This window comes from Phyllobates terribilis, unplaced genomic scaffold (assembly GCF_046119375.1).
Source record: "Phyllobates terribilis strain yellow unplaced genomic scaffold, ASM4611937v1 Scaffold_4__5_contigs__length_816908805, whole genome shotgun sequence".
NCBI lineage: Eukaryota > Metazoa > Chordata > Amphibia > Anura > Dendrobatidae > Phyllobates > Phyllobates terribilis.
This window is the reverse complement of record NW_027362764.1, coordinates 357,130,105-357,153,514: the sequence shown is the minus strand read 5'-3', so window position 1 is coordinate 357,153,514 and position 23,410 is coordinate 357,130,105. Positions and strand designations below refer to the sequence as shown.

Genomic DNA, 23,410 nt, shown 5'->3' with positions numbered 1-23,410 from the left:
TAGATGGGAGCAGCTGAGCTATATACCAGGTGACAGACAGCAATAGGCTGAGGACGCACAAGGGGTGTGACCCACAGCAGGTACAAAAAGCAGGAAGTGATCGGGCGCCGCCCTTAAGCAGCAGAAACAGACACAAACAGACAGCATGGAGGGAAGCCAGAGAGACATTCTGGACTGGAGACCAAGTGCGCGCTCTTGCACAGTGGGAGATGGACCACCATGCAAGGACGCCGCCAGGTATGTTACATGGGTGCATCAGAAGGCAAACAGGAAGCGTTTTCATTTAAATGTCTGTAGATCTATTTCTTCATAAACTGGCCAAAAGCAAAAGGAAAACAAACAGCCGTTAGTTCAGGCAAAACCGAGTAAACAGTCCTTTAGGCAAAGTCTCTGGTTAGCCAGTCCTAAGGGCACACAGGCTGGATAGCATCCAGATCACCGGCTCAGAGTGGAGACAACAACACAAAGGAGGTCTTCTCCCGTCCTATGATAATGAGGTGCAACAAGTCCTGGACGACGCCAACCTCATGGGACTCAGTACCGTGGGCTGTTTCAATATCCACTTTACCCATGGGGTAGTCTTTAGCATCAAAATGAATGCAGCATACGCCAACCTTCTTCCCTGGGATCAGTTGGAGAGGAAGCGTGGTCCTCACAAGGGTAACCAGACTCCTGGAGTCTAGCAGTCCATTTACCTGCCAACCATTTACCTTCACGGGACATGATTGTAGCCCCAGTCCACAGTGGGGGTGGACAGTGGACAGTGGACAGTCCACTCCGCAGGCCGGATACGCATAATATGAACAGTGACGTCTCAGGCTGCAGTCCATTTTTTTTCAGGAGTCAGGGGACAACGGGCAGCTATATAGCTTGGGCCGTGGCATCTCCAGCATATGATATCACCCGTAGGGACATTTGGATGTGTTTTCTAGTAGTGTTGGAAATAAATTACTGGCATCAGCCATCTCGTTGCCATTCAAAGGCCAAAGAAATAATTTTTCATGACCACTGTGTGTTTTCTAATAGGGTTGCAAATAAATAATTGGCATCAGCCATCTCATTGCCATTGATAGGCCAAAGAAATAATTTTTCTGGACGGCCGTGTTTTTTTCTAGTAGTGTGGCAAATAAATAAATTTCCACAGCAGCTTTCTCTTTTGCATTTGTAGGCCAAACATATCATTTTACTGTACCGCTGTGTCTATACTCTGCAGTCTTTTTTTTTGCGAGCAGTGTACTGTATGTAAAAAATAATTGCACTTTCCAGTGTTTTTTGCGAGTAGTATGTTTAAAAAATAATTTTACTTTAACATTTTTTTGCAAGCAGTCTGTTCAAAAAAATAATTATACTCTACATTTGTGTCTGTACGAGTTGTGGGCCTAAAAAACAGTTATACTCTGTATCCGTGTCTGTGGGAATACCGTGTCAGAAAAACCTGTGTGTGTGTATACTCTGCACACATCTTTGTAGGAGTACTCTGAAATAATCCTCTGTTGGGGTACTCTTCAAAACAGCCTGGGTGGGTGTACTTTGCAAACCCCCTTGTTTCATTTTTCTTGTTTTTTTTATTTGAATAGGCCCCAAAACATTGTGAATGGAAAATAGAACAAACAAACTGCAGTGGAATCTAGAAATAGCTGGGTACGGCTGGTATACTTCTATATTCAGCCAAAGGTACAGACAAGTCCTGTGGGATCCACGCCTGGTTTATTTTATTGAATGTGAGCTTGACCACTTTGGCCGGGAACAGCCCCTGTCTGAACACACCTCCTGCTGTGCTAAACACACATTCCGACTGGACACTTTCCATAGAGCAGGCAGCACCTCCAAGAGGTGTAAAGGGCAAGCTCAGGCCATTTGTCCAGTTTGGAGATCCAGAAGTTAAATAGACTAGACCCATCAATCACCATTTGGGGACGTGCTGATTGATTCATTGAACTTGTGTTTTGTGGTCGGCTTCTCCTTTTGTCGAGCCACAGGAGACTCATATTTTTTCTGAGTGTTTGGGTTCTGTTTCCTGGCTGAAGTCTATCTAGCTTAACACAGGTGTTTTCCTTTGTCCACCTATCACCTTTTGGGTGCAGCTTTCTATTCTGTCTCCAGCAGGCCTTTCCTGCTTATGATGAATTTATTTAGATGTTCTGACATTGTATTGATATTTGGAGCCAATCTGTAAGCTTTGAGCTAAGGATTTTCATCTTGTTGTTTCTTTGCTATACTTTGCACCTCTCTTCTATTTAACTTTAGTAAGTAGGCTGTATATTTGTTAAAAGTAATTGCGTTAGTCTTTATTTGATATTTAGTTTTTTATTTTATTCACTCTGACATCTTTCTTTTGTTCAGTAGACTTCTCTTGTAGTTAATTCACACACTGCTCTGCCCTCTGGTTTTTAGGAGGAACGTGAAGCAACTCTACTGCCGTTTAGGGAGTTTAGGTCCGATTTGCCATCTAATAGTTCTTTGGTCAGGGCTATCTCTATCTCTATACACACAGGCACCACTAGGGACTGCGGTGTCAGGATATCTAGTCTGTACAAGAACCGCAGGCTCAGTTGGGTTTTTTACTTTCTAACCTATTAATCCCGAGTGATTTTCTACACAGGCATAACGTCAACGCTGCCTACTGCATAAGGTTAACAGGAGAAATTGGACCCCAAAAGTTGTTGTGCAATTTCTCCTGAGTATGTTGATACCCCATATGTTGGAGAAAACTACTTTTGATGCACAGTGCAAAGCTCAGAAGGGAAAAAGTGCAATATTGTAGTTCATATTTTGCTGGGCTGGTTTGATGGGGTTCTGCCATGTCATATTGGCATAGCCCGTAAGGTGCCAGAACAGCAGAACTCCCAATAGGAGACCCCATTTTACAAACTACACCTCTCAATGAATTCATCTGGGAGTGCAGTGAGCATCTTGACACCACATGTGCCTCACATAATTTTACACCATTTTTGGCTGTGAAGAAAGAATAATTACATTTTAACACCAAAGTTTCATTTTAGCCCCAGATTTTACATTTTCACACTGGGAAATGGGTAAAAATGTCACGCAATTTTTGCTGAATGTAGAGATACCCCATATGTGGCTCTACAGTAGTACTTAGCTACACGGCGAGACTCGGGAGGAACGGAGCGCTATCTGCCTCCTGGAGCACAGATTTTCCTAGAATAGTATGCAGACTCAATATACACAGCTCCTACGTAATTCAGATGAAACCCCCAAGGGATCCATTCACTATAATTAGGCCTCTTTCATACGTCACTGTGTTCGGTACATGTGGTGACAGTTTCCACACGTACCAGATACACATACCCCCGCAGACCCATTCAAATGAATGAGTCTGTGCACATGTCAGTGTGTTTCCACAGACTGTGTGTCTGTAGGCAATGGCAAGATCCAAGAGCAGAGGGGCTTTTTTCCCTCTGCTCACTTGTTAAATGTTGCAATCACAGCAATCGCAGCAATTATGGGGTTAAAGTTCCAGAAGCGGTGCAGGTATCGCTCCTGTCACTGAATGCCAGGTGTCAGCTGTCAGAATCAGCTGGCACTTGGCGACGAACGTGCCCGCACAGCTTCTGTGCGGGCTCAATCACTTTGCTGTAATAATACGTACCTGGTTCATAAGACCCGGGGCACAGGGATGTATTACTATGTAGTATGTCAGAAAGGGGTTAAAAGATTTTTAGATTCGTCCCAAAATTTGTCCTTTTTTTGTTGGAATTTACAATTTTAAGTCATTTCCATATCCAAATTTGTTTGCATGGCACTTTCCCTGCTCTTAGCCCAATTTAGCTTCCTTTTGCAGCCCCCTAGTGTTATGATCTACTACAAGCACTAAGGAAAGAAAGGAGATCTGTCCCTACAATAGAACTAAGCTAAATCCCTACGATGTAACGGGGAACCTGATCCTGCGATCAGACCCGCTAAAGTCCTCGGCTACTCTGTACGCAGACCTATAGATGCAAGGGAGGGATCCCTACAAGAACTAGGGACTGGGACAAAGTTGGACACCTCCTAGCAGAAATTGTAGCAGAAAAAGACAAACACACAATATAGAACATAAAGGTCCAAAGACCTAGCTAAACTGACTGAGAAAGGTAACTAAGCACCAGGCTAACTTAAGAGTAGAAATTACAATGAAGTCCAGCAAAGCCAGGAGGGCGGAGCAGGATTAAATAGGCAAAAAAGGTCATGTGACCAGCAAGATAGAAAAAACCTAACAGGAGAGTTCTAACAGTCCCCTCTTCTAAGAGGATCCTCCGGATCCCCTAGGCCCAGGCTTATCAGGAAACCTCTTGTGAAACGCTCTGACAAGTCTGGAAGCAGAAACATCATCCGCCCTCACCCATGAGTTATCCTCGGGTCCGAAACCCTTCCAAGTGACGAGATACTGCAAACTCCCTCTATACCGTCTAGAATTTAGGATGTGGGAAATTTCGTATTCCCCGTCCTCCACCACCAGAGGAACAGTGGCAGAGGCGTCTCCATCCGACACATAAGCTCTTTTCAACAGAGAAACATGAAACACCGGATTAATCTTCCAGGAGGTAGGAACCTCCAACCTAACAGCAGATTGGTTAACTACCTGAAGCACCTTAACGGGCCCTACAAACTTGGGACCCAATTTTTTAGAAGGAATCCTCAAGCGCAGATTCTTAGAGGACAACCAAACCATGTCACCAATAGCAAACAAAACCTCTTGCCATTTCCTATCAAAATACCTCTTAGATTTTTTGTTAGCCTCCTGAAGATTACCACGCACATCCGTCCAAACTCTCTCCAAATCACCGGAAAAACTCTCCTCCTCAGGCACAGCCGATACCAATTTGGAGAATGACCCAAAAGACGGATGTCTCCCAGAACAACAAAAAAAAGGCGAACAACCAGCAGAAGAGGATGTATGGTTGTTAAGAGCAAACTCAGCAAGTGGCAGAAACTCAGACCACCCCTCCTGATTGTCTGCCACAAAACAACGCAAGAACTGCTCAACATCCTGATTCTTCCTTTCTGTCTGGCCATTAGACTCAGGATGATATCCGGATGAAAACGACAAATGAACTCCCAACCTGTCACAAAAAGCACGCCAAAAACGAGCCACGAACTGAGGTCCCCTATCCGAAACAATGTCAGTAGGAATGCCATGTAGTCTGACAATTTCCTTGACAAAGGCCTTAGCGAGTGTCTTAGCGCAGGGCAGTTTGATGAAAGGAACCAAGTGACACATCTTGCTAAAACGGTCCACGACCACCCAGATGACTGTGAAACCCTCAGATGAGGGAAGGTCAGTAATAAAGTCCATAGCCAGATGTGTCCAAGGTGCACTAGGGACCTCCAGAGGGCAAAGCAACCCCGCTGCAGGCGTATGAGAAGACTTAGATCTAGCACACACCGTACATTGACGCACCCACTTAATGACTTCCTTCTGCCATCCAGGCCACCAAAAACTGTGACCCACAAGTCTCTTGGTCTCAGAAATTCCTGGATGACCTGCCAACCGAGACTCATGACACTCAACAAACAAATCTCTCCTAAAGGTCCTAGGCACAAACAACCTCCCATGGGGAGTGTTAGATGGGGCATTCTCCTGTGCTTTTAGAATCTCATCTTCCAAAACGGAGTCCAATGCAGCAATCACAACCCCTTCTTGTAAAATGCTCCCTTCCTCCTCAGCACCGACCATGGGAGAAAAGCTGCGAAACAAAGCATCAGCTTTAACATTCTTGGTACCCGGGATGTAAGTAACGGAAAAATTAAACCGTGAGAAAAAAAGTGCCCACCTAGCCTGACGGGCATTCAAGCGCTTGGCAGCATCAAGATAGATCAGATTTTTATGATCAGTGAAAACCTGAATGAGAAATTGAGCACCTTCCAAGAGATGACGCCAGTGTTCAAATGCGAGTTTAATAGCCAGCAATTCCCGATTACCAATATCGTAATTAAGTTCAGTCTCAGAAAAATTTTTTGAAAAAAAAGCACAGGGATGTACTCCATCCTTGTTTTTCTGAGACAACACCGCACCTACCCCCACCGAAGAAGCATCAACCTCAACCAAAAACGGCTTAGTCACATCAGGCTGCATAAGGATGGGAGCAGAGCTGAACCTCTCCTTTAGAAACACAAAAGCTTCAATGGCCTCAGTAATCCACTGAACCGCATTAGCACCTTTCCTGGTGAGATCGGTCAGTGGTTTGACAATAATAGAAACATTTTTAATGAATTTTCTGTAATAATTGGCGAAACCCAAAAACCTCTGTATCGATTTCAAACCAATAGGCCTAGGCCATTCCTGAACCGCCTGAACATTCACAGGGTCCCTCTCAAAGCCCTCGCTGGAGATAATGTAGCCCAAAAAACTAATTCTCTGTACAGCGAACTCACATTTCTCCAGCTTAGCAAAAAGCGAATTGTCAATTAATAACTGTAATACCTCACGTACGCTCCGCCAATGAGACTCCAGATCCGGTGAATAAATCAAAATGTCATCCAAATACACAACCACATTTTTGCCGATCAAAGGTCTAAGGATGTCATTAATAAGATTCTGAAAAAAATGCTGGAGCATTGGTAAGACCAAAAGGCATAACCAGGTTCTCAAAATGACCCACAAGAGTGTTAAAAGAAGTCTTCCATTCATCACCCTCCTTCATGCGCAACAAATTGTATGCCCCCCGGAGATCAATTTTAGAGAACCACTTGGCCCCCACTAACTGGTTAAACAAGTCAGGAATCAATGGCAGTGGGTAAGGATTGCGTACAGTAATTTTATTAATCTCACGAAAATCCAGACAAGGACGTAAACCGCCGTCCTTTTTTTTTTACAAAAAAAAATCCAACAGCCACAGGAGACTTGGAAGGCCTAATGTGACCGGCGGCCAAGCTTGTCTGTATGTATTCCTCCAAAGCCTTTCTCTCAGGAATAGTAAGATTAAATAAACGACTTTTAGGAAGAGTCGCTCCAGGGACAAATTCAATGGTACAATCATAGTCTCTATGGGGAGGCAAAACTTGTGACTCCTCCTCAGAAAAAACTCTCCAAAAATCCTGAATAGGTACAGGTAATTCCCCTTTTTCCACCGCAGCAATACGTCCGTTACAACACTTGTCATAACACTTAGGGCTCCAGGACTTAATTTCATTGGTAGACCAATCCAGTACAGGATTGTGCAATTTCAACCAGGGTAACCCCAAAATCACTGGAGAAGGCAAATTATTTAATACCACCAAATCCAAATTTTCTTGGTGAATACCATTAATAGTGAGGGGAAATTCACAGACCTTGTGAGTAACAATCTTCAAGGGGGAGCCATCGACAGAAACCACAGAAATAGTGGATGACAAAGGTTTGGGTTTTAATTTAAGTTTTTCCAAGAATCCCCCATCAATCACATTCAGAGTAGAACCACAATCCACAAATATCTGAAATTCAATTAATTCTTCCTGAGCAGCAGTAGTCGCAGAAAGAAATACCCCCTTAGAATTTAAACAGGCAAAACGGGCATAACTGACCTTTTTTTTTCTTTGTTCATACGCAGCACACAGTTCTTAATAAAATGGTCAGATTTCCCACAGTAGAAGCACAAACCTTCAGAAGATCTGCGATCTTTTTCCTGAGAGCGGGGTGTCATCGCCCCAATCTCCATCGGCTCTCCAGTGTCAGTACAGACCCTCTCAAGACGAGGAGCTGACATGGCAGAGGATTTACTCTTATTAACCCTTGCACGCAGTCTCCTGTCCACCCGTATAGCTAATTGCATTGCCTCCTGCAAGTTTCCAGGTGTGGGATAAGCAATCAGCAAATCTTTAACCCTTTCACCTAGCCCTGCAAGAAACAAACTTCTCAAAGCAGAATCGTTCCACCCCACCGGGGCAGACCACCGACGGAAGTGATAACAATATTTTTCCACATTACCTGAACCCTGCCTCAAACGTCTTAATTCAGTCTCAGCTGATGAGACACGATCAGGATCATCATACAACAAACCCAAAGCAGAAAAAAAACTATCCACTGATCTAAAGCATGGATCACTAGGTTGGAGAGAAAAGGCCCATCCCTGAGGTTCTTTGCGCAAAAGTGACATTATGAACCCTATGCGCTGTGATTCATCACCAGAGGATCTGGGTCTCAAACGAAAATACAACAAACAAGCATTTTTAAAGGAAAAAAAATTCTTCTTGATCACCAAAAAATAAATCAGGCAAACATACCTTTGGCTCCACAAAATGTGCTCCAGAACAGCTACTCACGTGTTGTTGGAGCTCGGCCACCTCCAGAGAGAGTCCCTGCAGGCGTTGAGCCAAATCCTGAACCGACACCATGATGGAAACTGGAAGTCTTTCCTTAGAGATATTTTTGGGCTGGACTTACTGTTATGATCTGCTACAAGCACTAAGGAAAGAAAGGAGATCTGTCCCTACAATAGAACTAAGCTAAATCCCTACGATGTAACGGGGAACCTGATCCTGCGATCAGACCCGCTAAAGTCCTCGGCTAGTCTGTACGCAGACCTATAGATGCAAGGGAGGGATCCCTACAAGAACTAGGGACTGGGACAAAGTTGGACACCTCCTAGCAGAAATTGTAGCAGAAAAAGACAAACACAAAATATAGAACATAAAGGTCCGAAGACCTAGCTAAACTGACTGAGAAAGGTAACTAAGCACCAGGCTAACTTAAGAGTAGAAATTACAATGAAGTCCAGCAAAGCCAGGAGGGCGGAGCAGGATTAAATAGGCAAAAAAGGTCATGTGACCAGCAAGATAGAAAAAACCTAACAGGAGAGTTCTAACACCTAGCCCTTACAATAATCATTTTACAGCCATTTTAAAGCACCAAAGTTTGTGTCACCATTGACTTCTATTGGCTTCGGATTTGGGATTAAGTTCAAGGTTACGCTTGTATACTGAATTGAAGTTTTAACTCTATTTGAGCTGAACCCGACAAACCCAAGCATCCACGGGTCCGCTCATCCCTAGCAAAGAGTTAAAAAAAAAAAAAAATAAACATTCTTCCCAATAAGTTTAACCCCTTAACAACATTTGACGTACTAATACGCGTCTGTGCCCTGGGACTTAAGAGCCAGACCCGTATTAGTACGTCATGGCGATCGCGCGCGCACACAGGCTGTGCGGGCGTGATCGCCGCCGGGTGTCAGCTGATTGTCACAGCTGACACCCGATACTATGTGCAGGGAGCGGTCCTGCACCGCTCCCAGCACATTAACCCCCACGATGCTGCGATCGAAGTCGATCGCAGCATTGCGGGGGCAAGGGGAGGTGATCGCAGATACTCACCTCCTCTTCCGGCTTCCAGCGCTGTCTGACGCGGCTTCCCGGGTGTTGCCATGACGACCCGATGTCGTCATGACAACATCCGCGTCACCAGACAGCAGGAAGATTGTTTGGACATGCACAGTACATCTCCAAACAATCTTCTCCCTGTCCAGCGCTGACAGCCTGCATGGCACAGGGATGGTGCTGCATTCCTGTGCCATGCAGGCGATCAGAGAAAAAAAAGTGAAAGTCCCATAGTGGGACAAAGTAATAAAATATATAAACTTTCAGAAAGTGAAAAAAAAAAAAAAAAAAAAAAAAATATTTAAAAAAAAAAAAAATAATAATAATCCACCAAAAATAAAAATATAATGTACCCATCAATAAATATTATTATAAAAAAAAACAAAAAAAACAATAAAAGTACACATATTTGGTATCGCCGCGTCTGGAACAACCTGACCTATAAAACTGTCCCACTAGTTAACCCCTTCAGTGAACACGGTAAAAAAAAAAAAAAAAAAACGAAGCAAAAAACAATGCTTTATCACCATACCGCCAAACAAAAAATGGAATAACACGCGATCAAAAAGACAACTATAAATAAAAATGGTACCGCTGAAAACATCATCTCGTCCCGCAAAAAACAAGCTAACATACAGCTCCTTGAGCCGAAAAATAAAAAAGTTATAGCTCTCAGAATAAAGCTATGCTAAAAAATATTTTTTTCTATAAAATTGCTTTTATTATGTAAAAGTGCAAAACATAGAAAAACGATATAAATGTGGTACCGCTGTAAACGTACTGACCCGAAGAATAAAGCTACCTTATCAATTTTACCACACGCGGAACAGAATAAAAAAAAACAAAAAAAACAATTCCTGAATTGTTTTTTTTTTTTTATTCTGCCTCCCAAAAATCGGAATAGAAAGCGATAAAAAAATGTCACATGCCTGAAAATGGCACCAATAACAACGTCAACTCATCCCGCAAAAAACGAGCCATCACATGACTGTCTGCCAAAATCTGGAAAAATTATAGCTCTCAAAATATAGCGATGCAAAAACTAGATTTTACAAAAAATGCGTCTTTTAGTGTGTGACAGCTGTCAGTCATAAAAACCCCATATGATTCTGGTATTGCTGTAATCACACCGACCCGAAGAATAAAGTCGTCTAATCACTTATACCGCACAAGGAACGGCATCAAAAATAAACTCTCGGGTTAGGGTTGGGCTAGGGTTAGGGTTGTGCTACGGTTAGGGTTGTGTTAGGGTTAGGGTTAGGGCTAGGGTTAGGGCTGTGATGGGGTTGGGATTTTTTTCAAAAGTAAGAAAAAAAGATGACCATATGGCGACTAGTGTTGAGCGCAAGTGCTCACTTCTTGAGTTTGCATCGGGTGCTCTGGTATGCATTGAGTATCATGGGTATTTGAGTGACATGCTCGAGTCTCCGCCCCATATGCTTCGCGGCCAAAAAAACTTTACGGGGATTGCCTGCCATGCACGAGCGATCCCCGCATGTTTTTTTTTGGGTGTCTAATAACCGTGAAACATGCGGAGCAGGGACTCGAGCATGTCACTCGAGCACACGCTGTACATGGTGCATACCTGAGTACCCGATGCAAACTCAAGTAGCTAGCACTTGCGCTCAAGACTAATGACAACTTATTCAATATGATGACCTAATGTTATCAAATTCTGTGTCGTACCTCTGGGTTCAAAATGTTCACTATACACTTAATAAAATCCTTGAGGGGTATAGTTTCCAAAATGGGGTCACTTGTGGGGGAGCTCCACTGTTTAGGCACATCACGGGCTCTCCAAACGCGACATGGTGTCCGCTAACAAATTGAATGGAAAATCGGCTCAAATTGTTAGCGGACGCCATGTTGCGTTTGGAGAGCCCCTGCGTGCCCAAACATTGGAGCTCCCCCACAAGTGATCCCATTTTGGAAACTAGACCCCCCAAGGCACCTATCTAGATGCATAGTGAGCACTTGGAACCCCCAGGTGCTTCACAAATTGATTCATAAAAATGAAAAAGTGTTTCTTTTTTTCACTTTTTCATTTTTACGAATCAATTTGTGAAGCACCTGGGGGTTCCAAGTGCTCACTATGCATCTAGATAGGTGCCTTTGGGGGGTCTAGTTTCCAAAATGGGGTCACTTGTGGGGGAGCTCCAATGTTTGGGCACACAGGGGCTCTCCAAACGCAACATGGTGTCCGCTAACAATTTGAGCCGACAATTTGTTAGCGGACACCATGTTGCATTTGGAGAGTCCCTGTGTGCCCAAACATTGGAGCTCCCCCACAAGTGACCACATTTTGGAAACTAGACCCCCCAAGGCACCTATCTAGATGCATAGTGAGCACTTGGAACCCCCAGGTGCTTCACAAATTGATTCGTAAAAATGAAAAAGTGTTTTTTTTTTCACTTTTTCATTTTTACGAATCAATTTGTGAAGCACCTTGGGGTTCCAATTGCTCACTATGCATCTAGATAGGTGCCTTGGGGAGTCTAGTTTCCAAAATGGGGTCACTTGTGGGGGAGCTCCAATGTTTGGGCGCACAGGGGCTCTCCAAATGCAACATGGTGTCCGCTAACAATTTGAGCCGATTTTCCATTCAATTTGTTAGCGGATACCATGTTGCATTTGGAGAGTCCCTGTGTGCCCAAACATTGGAGCTCCCCCACAAGTGACCCCATTTTGGAAACTAGACCCCCCAAGGCACCTATCTAGATGCATAGTGAGCACTTGGAACCCCCAGGTGCTTCACAAATTGATTCGTAAAAATGAAAAAGTGTTTTTTTTTTCACTTTTTCATTTTTACAAATCAATTTGTGAAGCACCTGGGGGTTCCAAGTGCTCACTATGCATCTAGATAGGTGCCTTGGGGGGGTCTAGTTTCCAAAATGGGGTCACTTGTGGGGGAGCTCCAGTGTTTGGGCACACAGGGGCTCTCCAAACGCAACATGGTGTCCGCTAACAATTTGAGCCGATTTTCCATTCAATTTGTTAGCAGATAACATGTTGCATTTGGAGAGTCCCTGTGTGCCCAAACATTAAAGCTCCCCCACAAGTGACCCCATTTTGGAAATTAGACCCCCAAGGCACCTATCTAGATGCATAATGAGCACTTGGAACCCCTAGGTGCTTCACAAATTGATTTGTAAAAATGAAAAAAAAAACACTTTTTCATTTTTACGAATCAATTTGTGAAGCACCTAGGGGTTCCAAGTGCTCACTATGCATCTAGATAGGTGCCTTTGGGGGTCTAGTTTCCAAAATGGGGTCACTTGTGGGGGAGCTCCAATGTTTGGGCACACAGGGGCTCTCCAAACGCAACATGGTGTCCGCTAACAATTTGAGCCGACAATTTGTTAGCGGATACCATGTTGCATTTGGAGAGTCCCTGTGTGCCCAAACATTGGAGCTCCCCCACAAGTGACCCCATTTTGGAAACTAGACCCCCCAAGGCACCTATCTAGATGCATAGTGAGCACTTGGAACCCCCAGGTGCTTCACAAATTGATTCGTAAAAATGAAAAAGTGGTTTCTTTTCACTTTTTCATTTTTACGAATCAATTTGTGAAGCACCTGGGGGTTCCAAGTGCTCACTATGCATCTAGATAGGTGCCTTGGGGGGTCTAGTTTCCAAAATGGGGTCACTTGTGGGGGAGCTCCAATGTTTGGGCACACAGGGGCTCTCCAAACGCAACATGGTGTCCGCTAACAATTTGAGCCGATTTTCCATTCAATTTGTTAGCGGATACCATGTTGCATTTGAAGAGTCCCTGTGTGCCCAAACATTGGAGCTCCCCCACAAGTGACCCCATTTTGGAAACTAGACCCCCCAAGGCACCTATCTAGATGCATAGTGAGCACTTGGAACCCCCTGGTGCTTCACAAATTGATTCATAAAAATGAAAAAGTGTTTTTTTTTTCACTTTTTCATTTTTACGAATCAATTTGTGAAGCACCTGGGGGTTCAAGTGCTCACTATGCATCTAGATAGGTGCCTTGGGGGGTCTAGTTTCCAAAATGGGGTCACTTGTGGGGGAGCTCCAATGTTTGGGCACACAGGGGCTCTCCAAACGCAACATGGTGTCCGCTAACAATTTGAGCCGATTTTCCATTCAATTTGTTAGCGGATACCATGTTGCATTTGGAGAGTCCCTGTGTGCCCAAACATTGGAGCTCCCCCACAAGTGACCCCATTTTGGAAACTAGACCCCCCAAGGCACCTATCTAGATGCATAGTGAGCACTTGGAACCCCCTGGTGCTTCACAAATTGATTCATAAAAATGAAAAAGTGTTTTTTTTTTCACTTTTTCATTTTTACAAATCAATTTGTGAAGCACCTGGGGGTTCAAGTGCTCACTATGCATCTAGATAGGTGCCTTGGGGGGTCTAGTTTCCAAAATGGGGTCACTTGTGGGGGAGCTCCAATGTTTGGGCACACAGGGTCTCTCCAAACGCAACATGGTGTCCGCTAACAATTTGAGCCGATTTTCCATTCAATTTGTTAGCGGATACCATGTTGCATTTGGAGAGTCCCTGTGTGCCCAAACATTGGAGCTCCCCCACAAGTGACCCCATTTTGGAAACTAGACCCCCCAAGGCACCTATCTAGATGCATAGTGAGCACTTGGAACCCCCTGGTGCTTCACAAATTGATTCATAAAAATGAAAAAGTGTTTTTTTTTTCACTTTTTCATTTTTACGAATCAATTTGTGAAGCACCTGGGGGTTCAAGTGCTCACTATGCATCTAGATAGGTGCCTTGGGGGGTCTAGTTTCCAAAATGGGGTCACTTGTGGGGGAGCTCCAATGTTTGGGCACACAGGGGCTCTCCAAACGCAACATGGTGTCCGCTAACAATTTGAGCCGATTTTCCATTCAATTTGTTAGCGGATACCATGTTGCATTTGGAGAGTCCCTGTGTGCCCAAACATTGGAGCTCCCCCACAAGTGACCCCATTTTGGAAACTAGACCCCCCAAGGCACCTATCTAGATGCATAGTGAGCACTTGGAACCCCCTGGTGCTTCACAAATTGATTCATAAAAATGAAAAAGTGTTTTTTTTTTCACTTTTTCATTTTTACGAATCAATTTGTGAAGCACCTGGGGGTTCAAGTGCTCACTATGCATCTAGATAGGTGCCTTGGGGGGTCTAGTTTCCAAAATGGGGTCACTTGTGGGGGAGCTCCAATGTTTGGGCACACAGGGGCTCTCCAAACGCAACATGGTGTCCGCTAACAATTTGAGCCGATTTTCCAATCAATTTGTTAGCAGATACCATGTTGCATTTGGAGAGTCCCTGTGTGCCCAAACATTGGAGCTCCCCCACAAGTGACCCCATTTTGGAAACTAGACCCCCCAAGGCACCTATCTAGATGCATAGTGAACACTTGGAACCCCTAGGTGCTTCACAAATTGATTCGTAAAAATGAAAAAGTGAAAAAAAAAACACACTTTCATTTTTACAAATCAATTTGTGAAGCACCTGGGGGTTCCAAGTGCTCACTATGCATCTAGATAGGTGCCTTTGGGGGGTCTAGTTTCCAAAATGGGGTTACTTGTGGGGGAGCTCCAATGTTTGGGCACACAGGGGCTCTCCAAACGCAACATGGCGTCCGCTAATTATTGAAGCAAATTTTACATTCAAAAAGTCAAATGGCGCTCCTTCCCTTCCGAGCCCTGCCGTGCGCCCAAACAGTGTTTTTTCCCCACATATTGGGTATCAGCGTGGCCAGGGGAAATTGCACAACAAATTTTGTGGTCCATTTTTTCTTGTTACCCCTGTGAAAATAAAAAAAATTGGGTCTAAAGTAACATTTTTGTGAAAAATGTTAAATGTTCATTTTTTTCTTCCACATTCCAAAAATTCCTGTGAAGCACCTGAAGAGTTAATAAAGTTCTTGAATGTGGTTTTGAGCACCTTGAGGGGTGCAGTTTTTAGAATGGTGTCACTTTTGGGTATTTTCTGTCATAAAGACCTCTCAAAGTGACTTCAAATGTCATGTGGTCCCTAAAAAAACGGTTTTGTAAATTTTGTTTGAAAAATGAGAAATCGCTGGTCAACTTTTAACCCTTATAGCTCCCTAACAAAAAAAAATTTTGGTTCCAAAATCGTGCTGATGTAAAGTAGACATGTGGGAAATGTTATTTATTAACTATTTTGTGTGACATATCTCTCTGATTTAAGGGCATAAAAATTCAAATTTTGAAAATTGCAAAATTTTCAAAATGTTCGCCAAATTTCTATTTTTTTCACAAATAAACGAAAGTGATATTGAAGAAATGTTACCACAATCATGAAGTACAATATGTCACGAAAAAAAAAAATCTCAGAATCAGGGGGATCCGTTGAAGCGTTCCAGAGTAATTACCTCATAAAGTGACAGTGGTCAGAATTGTAAAAATTGGCCTGGTCATTAACGTGCAAACCACCCTCGGGGGTTAAGGGGTTAAGGAAAGTTTATTGATGTTATATGTAACCCAAAATGATGCCACTGACAAAAAAATATGTCTTTCCCAAAAAACAAGCTCTCATACAGCTATGTTGTAGAAAAATAGTAACGATATGGCTTCTGGAATGTGAAAAAAAAAAGTTTGTTATAAATGTCGAAACTGTCTTTGTTGGGAATGGGTTTGTAGAACTATAACAGAGTATACAAACACGTGCAACATCACACTGAGTGTGCTGTGGTATTTGTGAACAATTAATTTGTGAACTGCATTACTGCTACAGTAGCTTGCAAAAGTATCCACCCCCTTGGCTTTTTATCTATTTTGTTACATTACACCCCGTCACCCCGTATTTAATATTTTTGTAATACGATTAGTGTGTGATGCATCAGTACTAAATAGTCTAAGTTGGTGAAGTGAAGTGAGAAAAATATAGGCATACATTACCTTTATGGGATCAAATAGCTAAAAATTGACTTGTGCATATGAATTCAGCTCTTTTGCTATGAACCTAAAAATTTCTGGTGCAAGCAATTATCTTGATAAGTCACATGCAATCTAAGTGTCACATGGTCTGTCAGTATACACATACACTGAAATACGAATAAGCAAGAGGCACTACTACCAAACAACTCCTTGAAGACCAAGGAGATCCCCAAGCAAGTTGGGGACAAAGTTGTTGAGAAGTACAAGACAGGGTTGAGTTGTAAAAAAAAAATATCCAAATCTCTGATGATTGAGCCGCAGCACCATCAAATGGAAAGAACATGGTACCACAACAAACCTGCTAAAAGAGGACCACTCACCAAAATTCTCAGCCATAGGAAAGGAGGGCATTAATCAGAGGGGCAGCACAGAGACAAAAGGTAACCCTGAAGAAGCTTCATAGTTCCCAAGCAGAGACTGGAGTATCTATCCATACGACAAATAAGCCGTACACTCCATAGCGGTGGCTTTTATGGAAGAGTGGGCAGAAAAAAACCTTTGCTTACACACAAAAATTGTAAGGCTTGTTTTGAGTTTGGCAAAAGACATGTGGGAGACTTCCTAAATGTATGAAGGAAGGTGATGTGGTCACATGAGGCTAAAATTTTACTTTTTAGCCACCAAGGTAAACACTATGTCTGGTGCCAAACCAACATAGCTCATCACCCCAAGAATACCATCCCCACAGTGAAACATGGTGGTGGCAGCATCATGATGTGGGATGTTTTTCGGGAGCAGGGACAGGGAAAATGGTCCCAGTCAAGAGGAAGATGGATGGTGTGAAATACAGTGATATTCTTGATCAAAACCTGTTTCAGTCTGTCAGGGATTTGAGACTGGGATGGAGGCTCACCTTCCAGCAAGACAAAGACCCAAAGCATACTGCTAAAACAACATTCGATTGTTTTCAGGTGAAACGTGTAAATGTTTTGGAGTGGCATAGTCAAAGCCTAGACCTAAATCCAATTGAGAATCTGTGGTCAGACTTGAAGATTGCTGTTCACCAGAGCAAACTATCTAACTTGAAGGAGCTGGAGCAGTTTTGCCTTTAGGAATGGGCAAAAATCCCATTTGCAATATGTGGAAAGCTCATAGAAACTTTTCCAAAGTGACTTGCAGCTGTAATTGCCACAAAAAGAGGCTATAGAAAGTACTGACTTTAGGGGGGAACATAGTTATGCACACTGAAGTTTTCAGTTATTTAATCCTATTTGTTGTTTGCTTCACAATAAGAAGAAAACCAAATGTTCACAGTAGGTATGTTCTTTTCATCAACTGATGTAAACCCTGAAAAATACCATTGAAATTCCAGGTTGTGAGGTAGCAAAACACGAAAAATGCCAAGGAAGTGAATACTTTCGCAAACCACGGTATATAAACTATACTTATAGAACTGAGGTACTTAGCTCACAAGTTGGACAATTTTTGTGTGCTCATCTGCCATGACAAGACATACCCTGTAAATGAGAACCTACACTATCAAACTTAAACTTACCTCTCCTGGGCCACTCATTTTAGAGCAGGTAGGATTCAGCTTGGATTGAAAATAGCTTTAGACAGATAGTAGGAGTGCAGATCAAAGTATAGTGTCAATCATATAGCTTCAGTATAAAAAAAATAGAAACATTTATTTAAAAAAGCAGACATTTTTCCTTCTTCTTTCTAACCCCATCTCTCAGTAGAATATTAATTTGGGGACTTGGAGGCTGTTGGAGTTAAATATGGAACATAAAAGGCACTAGCCTTGGTCTCTACACTGCGGTAACAGCATGTTGTAACATCAACCCCACATGAGGTGGCTAAAGGTTAAATGATGAATTGCACTTGAACGGGCAGTGAACAGCAGATTAGATAGATTGGTAAAACCTAGTAGCTGTTTTTAAAATGATTTTTCAGGGGTAAGAGAACATGCAGTACTTTTAATAATGTGATATGCGGGCTGACTGTTTAGCATATTACCAATCAAGTTGTCTAAGAGTACAGTAATGATTTGCAGATACTTTAAAGTTGCCAAAGGTTTTGATCTCTATAATTTTTAAAAACAATAAACCTTGCGCTTGAAAAAAAATATGTATTTATTTATTTCATCTTTTTTTTTCTTGTAAGACCGTTGAAAACTGTGTGTGCATTATGAGAAACCTTTCCTACCGGTTAGCCGCAGAAACTTCTCAGGGACAGCAAATTGGAACTGATGAACTTGATGGATTACTTTGTGGTGATACCAATAGCAAAGATACTGAAAGTTCGGGATGCTGGGGAAAAAAGAAGAAGAAAAAGAAATCTTTAGATCAGGTGAGTAATTCTGTTCTTCATTTAACTATACAAAGACAAGTCAAAAGGTGTTCAGATTTCAGCAACTTATGTAAAGTTTATAAGTAACAAAATACCTAGAAATAGTGACATCGTATGTTAAAAGTAAAATAAAATGTGCTCACTAATAGAAAATCCCATCTCAGAAAACTTTTGTCTAATTTTGAACACAATTATACAGGTCATAATTTATGTCAAAAATAACTTTTTAATTAAAAACAAATTGTTTTCCATGGTCCTGTGTAACAGCCTGAATTATAGTCTAGAGTTGCATCCACAGACCTCTTTGCTGTAATTGAAGACAAGTTGACAAAAATGGCATCAAATAAGTATACCTGCTGTTAGAAAGAAAACAAACTACTGTAGTTATATGTTAAATGGAACCTGTCACCAGATTTTACCAATACAAACTAAAGCCATCATTATTACCTGGTCTATTACCACAGTCCGTCAACCTTTATATAAGCCTCCACCTCTCCCTGCATATCCAAAAAAATACCTTTTATTGGTCTCACGTGAAATGTGCTAATCAGCACAGTCCAGTTCTATAGGCGTCGGTGATCTCCGGTTTGCACCTCCTCTACTGGCAGATTTGCCATCCTCCTGCCTTGATTGACGTGGATGACACATCCTGCATCATAAACAGGTCCCTACAAATCTTGCTGCGGTGTAGGCCCCCTTTGCTCTGCCTACTAAGTTCTGTGCATTACAAAACTTTGTTCTGCCAGTAATAGGGCAGAGCAAATTTCACCTGTGCAGACCTGCTCTTCAACTGTGCAGGCACAATATTCCCAGGGCCCTGTGGATAATGTAGGACACATTATCTACATCAATCAAGGCAGAAGCATGGCGATTCTGGCAATAGAAGAGGGACAGACCCCAGACCACCAATGACCACTGGACCGGACCTTGCTGAATAGCATAAGGTGTGGGAGACTTATAAAAGATATTTATTTGTGATACGTTGGAAGAGATGAAGGCTTTTATAGAGGTTGATGGACTACAGTAGTAGTAGTTACTTTTGTTTATATTGGGAAAAGCAGGTGACAGGTCATCTTGAAAGGTAATCTGTCGGCAGATTTTGCTACCTCATCTAACAGCAGCATGATGTAGGCAAAGAGATCCTGAATCCAACAATGTATCACTTATTTTACTGGGTGCAACCGTTGTTACACAATCAGAGTTTTTAGATGTAGCATGAAAACTTTTTAGATGCAACACAGCTGAGAAAGCCTGCCCACACTAGGCTCCCTGTGCACATAGCTATAGACAGTGAGCTGCTCATCACAGGAGGGGGCGGAGTCAGACCGAGAGGCATGCTCTGCAGTAGTTTCTGTAGTCCGGACAATGAAAATCACCAGGTGATAAAACCTTAAGTGTAAGTAAACAGCACTACACCACTACAGAGCTCGACATGTGACACATTGTTAAATTATGTGTTTTAACCCTTACCTCATACTGTCCTCAGATTACATAGCAATAACCTGCTGGCATATTCCCTTTAAACCTACTCCCCCTACTCTTTGTTCACTTTATTACATCAAATGCAATGCTTGGGAAGAGAGAGCTTACAGGCAGGAAAAGATAAAACACAGGCTTCTAAAAGGTAGGGAAAATTACACTTGACGGGCTTGCTCACATGAGCTTATTTATAACATGTTTTATCGGATAGCAATCGGCCCAATATTATACTATGGGGCACTGCTGACTAGCCCTTTTTTTTCTCATGCCGATTGAGAAAACTATCCCAGCATGCTGCAAGTGCATCCAATAATCAGACCATGTGCACTATGTGTGCTTGTAAAACATCGAAATGCACTCAGATGTCATCTAAGCACAGTCTGATTTACACGAACAGAAACAATGGAGAAGATTGAGAAATTAAGTTGTCCATCTTCCCAGCACCTGTGCTGCGAGAGAGAGAATTGGATCATACTCAGGTGACACTAGGATCAAATTCTGGCAAAGTTTGAGCCAAGTGTCATTAGCCTAATCAGCCCATGGGTAGGAAGGGGTGTGCATAATTATCCTCTAAGCGTCTTTTGGAGTGTAACTGAACAAAGGGTGGAGAAAGATCTATGATGTCCCCAATTCTCTCACATTAGAGAATATACTGCCGTCTGACCGCAACCTTAAATGTATAACAAAGTTTAATGCATAAGCATGTACTATTCATTTATATATACAAGTTATACTGATTGATATGCTTTAATTCATTCTACATCATAGTATTGTACAGTACCTGATAAAAACTGCATTTCCAGAATACAAATCATCAATTCTAACATTATGTAGACATTGAGCAAGATATCATTATTCAAAGATTTCAGCTGTCAAGTTTTGAATACCTATTATAAGAGCATCCTCAGGATAACTAAATAATAAAAGTGGTGGACATACCATTGGTGCAGCTGCACAGGAGCCCAAAAAAGGGCCCTATTTCACCTCAAAAGCAGCAAGCAGCTTCTGCCACAGATACATTAATGGACTGCAAAGGGCCAATATACTGTTCTTGTACAGAGCCCCTTTTCTTCCTTTTTCCCCATTGAATTAAATCACCACTCCAGCTTGTTTTTTTTTCAGCGTTGGAATGATAGTACTAATCTATGTTCCCAACCCTAGTAGTATATTGATCCGCTGCCATCTTTAGCTTTTATCAACGTTGCTCCAGTCCCACGGCGCCAACTTGTGACCACAATGTATGACTGACTGGAAGTCAGAAGCAACGGTCACAAGCGCTCAGTTCTATGAGAGTCAAAATGAAGCTTTCATAGACTTAGATTGAAAAGTGACCTCCTGATCGCTCAGCAAACACTGGAGCAATCCAGCCTGTCACAACCTGTTGAAGACCGACTGGAGCGGCTGCAGAAAAGTATAAGAATAGGATCAGAGACCTTAGATTAGAAGCACTACTCCAGAGCTGCAATAAGAAAATGCTGGAGTAGTACCTTAAGTAATGTAATTTATTTACAGATTTTCTTGATTTACAGGTGTCTGTGATGTGATGGGAGACGATTTAAGGTTTCTTTATATGGCAAAAAGAGAATCCAGATGAAGCTCAATTATTTTTGTTACAACAACTACAATGATCACACACAAAACATGTGGCTTCTTTTGCACCCCTGAGTGATCAGCCCATGGGTAGGAATGGGTGTGCATAATTATCCTTTAAGCGTCTTTTGGAGTGTAACTGAACAAAGGGTGGAGACAGATCTATGATGTCCCAAAAACTGACATTCTGCCAGGGATGTGATTTCAAAAAAGCCACCTGCAGCGTACATCAATGCTACACAAGCAAACCTCCTCAAAATGTGCAGTGCAGGTGATCTTATACGGTGCTTATTGAGTTCATATGACCGGATCAAATGATTGACTTTTGGATATGGGACAGACGCACTCCTTCTTAAAACAATTACAGTAAACATCGACTGTGGAATGAATACACAAAAACCCATTGTTTTGGTTGTCAAAATGGCCACAGCTTTATTTAAATCACAGTATTAAAACAATCACATTTGGAGTCAGGTAAAGTGCTAGTACATTGGGATTCACTAGTAGGCCATGGCCCCACTATCAGTATTTGGTGAGTATTCGGTCAGTATTTTATCTCAGGAGTGGAAGCCAAAACCAGATGAGGAACAATTAGAGAAAAGGTATAATAGAAACAAGTGCACAATTTCTGCATTTTTGACCCACTCGTGGTTTTGGCTCCCACTCCTGAGAAAAAATACTGACCGAATACTGACCAAATACTGATAGTGGGACCGTGGCCTTACTGTGATATCCCCATCTGTCTGACATATACAGCACCAGGACAGACAGACATAAAGGGGTGGCAAGCACTGGCTTGCCATTCAAGCAGAGCCAGTAAACTTGCAGGGCACCAATGACCTTATTACCCTCACTCCTGTGCTTTACCACCATACCCGCCCTTGATTGAAGTTACATTTACAACATCCTTGAGGCTGGCCACCAAAGCTGAGCCTCTTCACCACCATGAGGTCTTACATCCTCTATTAGTTAAAATGCGTCCACCTTAACTTGTCTGCAACTTCCACCTGACTCCTGAACTGCCACCAAAGAGGCCATTTGACACCTTAAACGGACTCGATCACCATCAACCATGCCTAACAAAGCCATCAGCGAGTTCTACATGCTATGGAAAGACTGCGCATACAAGTAACAAAATTCCAGAGCAACGACAGATTCATTTACACAATGCAACTCTACCAAATTGTGATAGATAGTACCGTAACTAAAGCAAAATATCCTGTAATGGGGAAAGTAGAAAGTAAACCATAATAAAGGAAGTAGTCACAGTGTGAATAACTGTATAATAAGTTCTGCCGTGCCTCAATAACTATTATACTGCAACCAGTTTTGTTAATGCACCAATTTTATTTTTGGTTCTAGAAGCCACTATTATGTACAGTAGTTGTGTAGTAATAATTTCTTAAACCCACTTACTACTAACCGAAAAGTACACTGCTCAAAAAAATAAAGGGAACACTCAAATAACACATCCTAGATCTGAATGAATGAAATATTCTCATTTAATACTTTGTTCTGTACAAAGTTGAATGTGCTGACAACAAAATCACACAAAATCATCTATGGAAATCAAATTTATTAACCAATGGAGGCCTGGATTTGGAGTCACCCCTAAAATTAAAGTGGAAAAACACACTACAGGCTGATCCAACTTTGATGTAATGATCTTAAAACAAGTCAAAATGAGGCTCAGTATTGTGTGGCCTCTACGTGCCTGTATGACCTCCCTACAACACCTGGGCATGCTCCTGATGAGGTTGCGGATGGTCTCCTGTGGGATCTCCTCCCAGACCTGGAATAAAGCATCCGCCAACTCC

General features: G+C 42.4%; 1 protein-coding gene across 11 annotated transcripts in view; it reads left to right on the top strand.

Moving 5' to 3' along the window:
• CTNND2 (catenin delta 2) overlaps positions 1–23,410 on the top strand; it is a 2,090,389-nt gene that overhangs the window by 1,237,174 nt on the left and 829,805 nt on the right. For all 11 annotated transcript variants that reach the window (XM_073678428.1, XM_073678425.1, XM_073678422.1 and 8 more), the window contains one exon: positions 18,339–18,524. In XM_073678428.1, the coding sequence (XP_073534529.1) occupies positions 18,339–18,524 (186 nt within the window). The remainder of the gene's footprint in view (positions 1–18,338; positions 18,525–23,410) is intronic.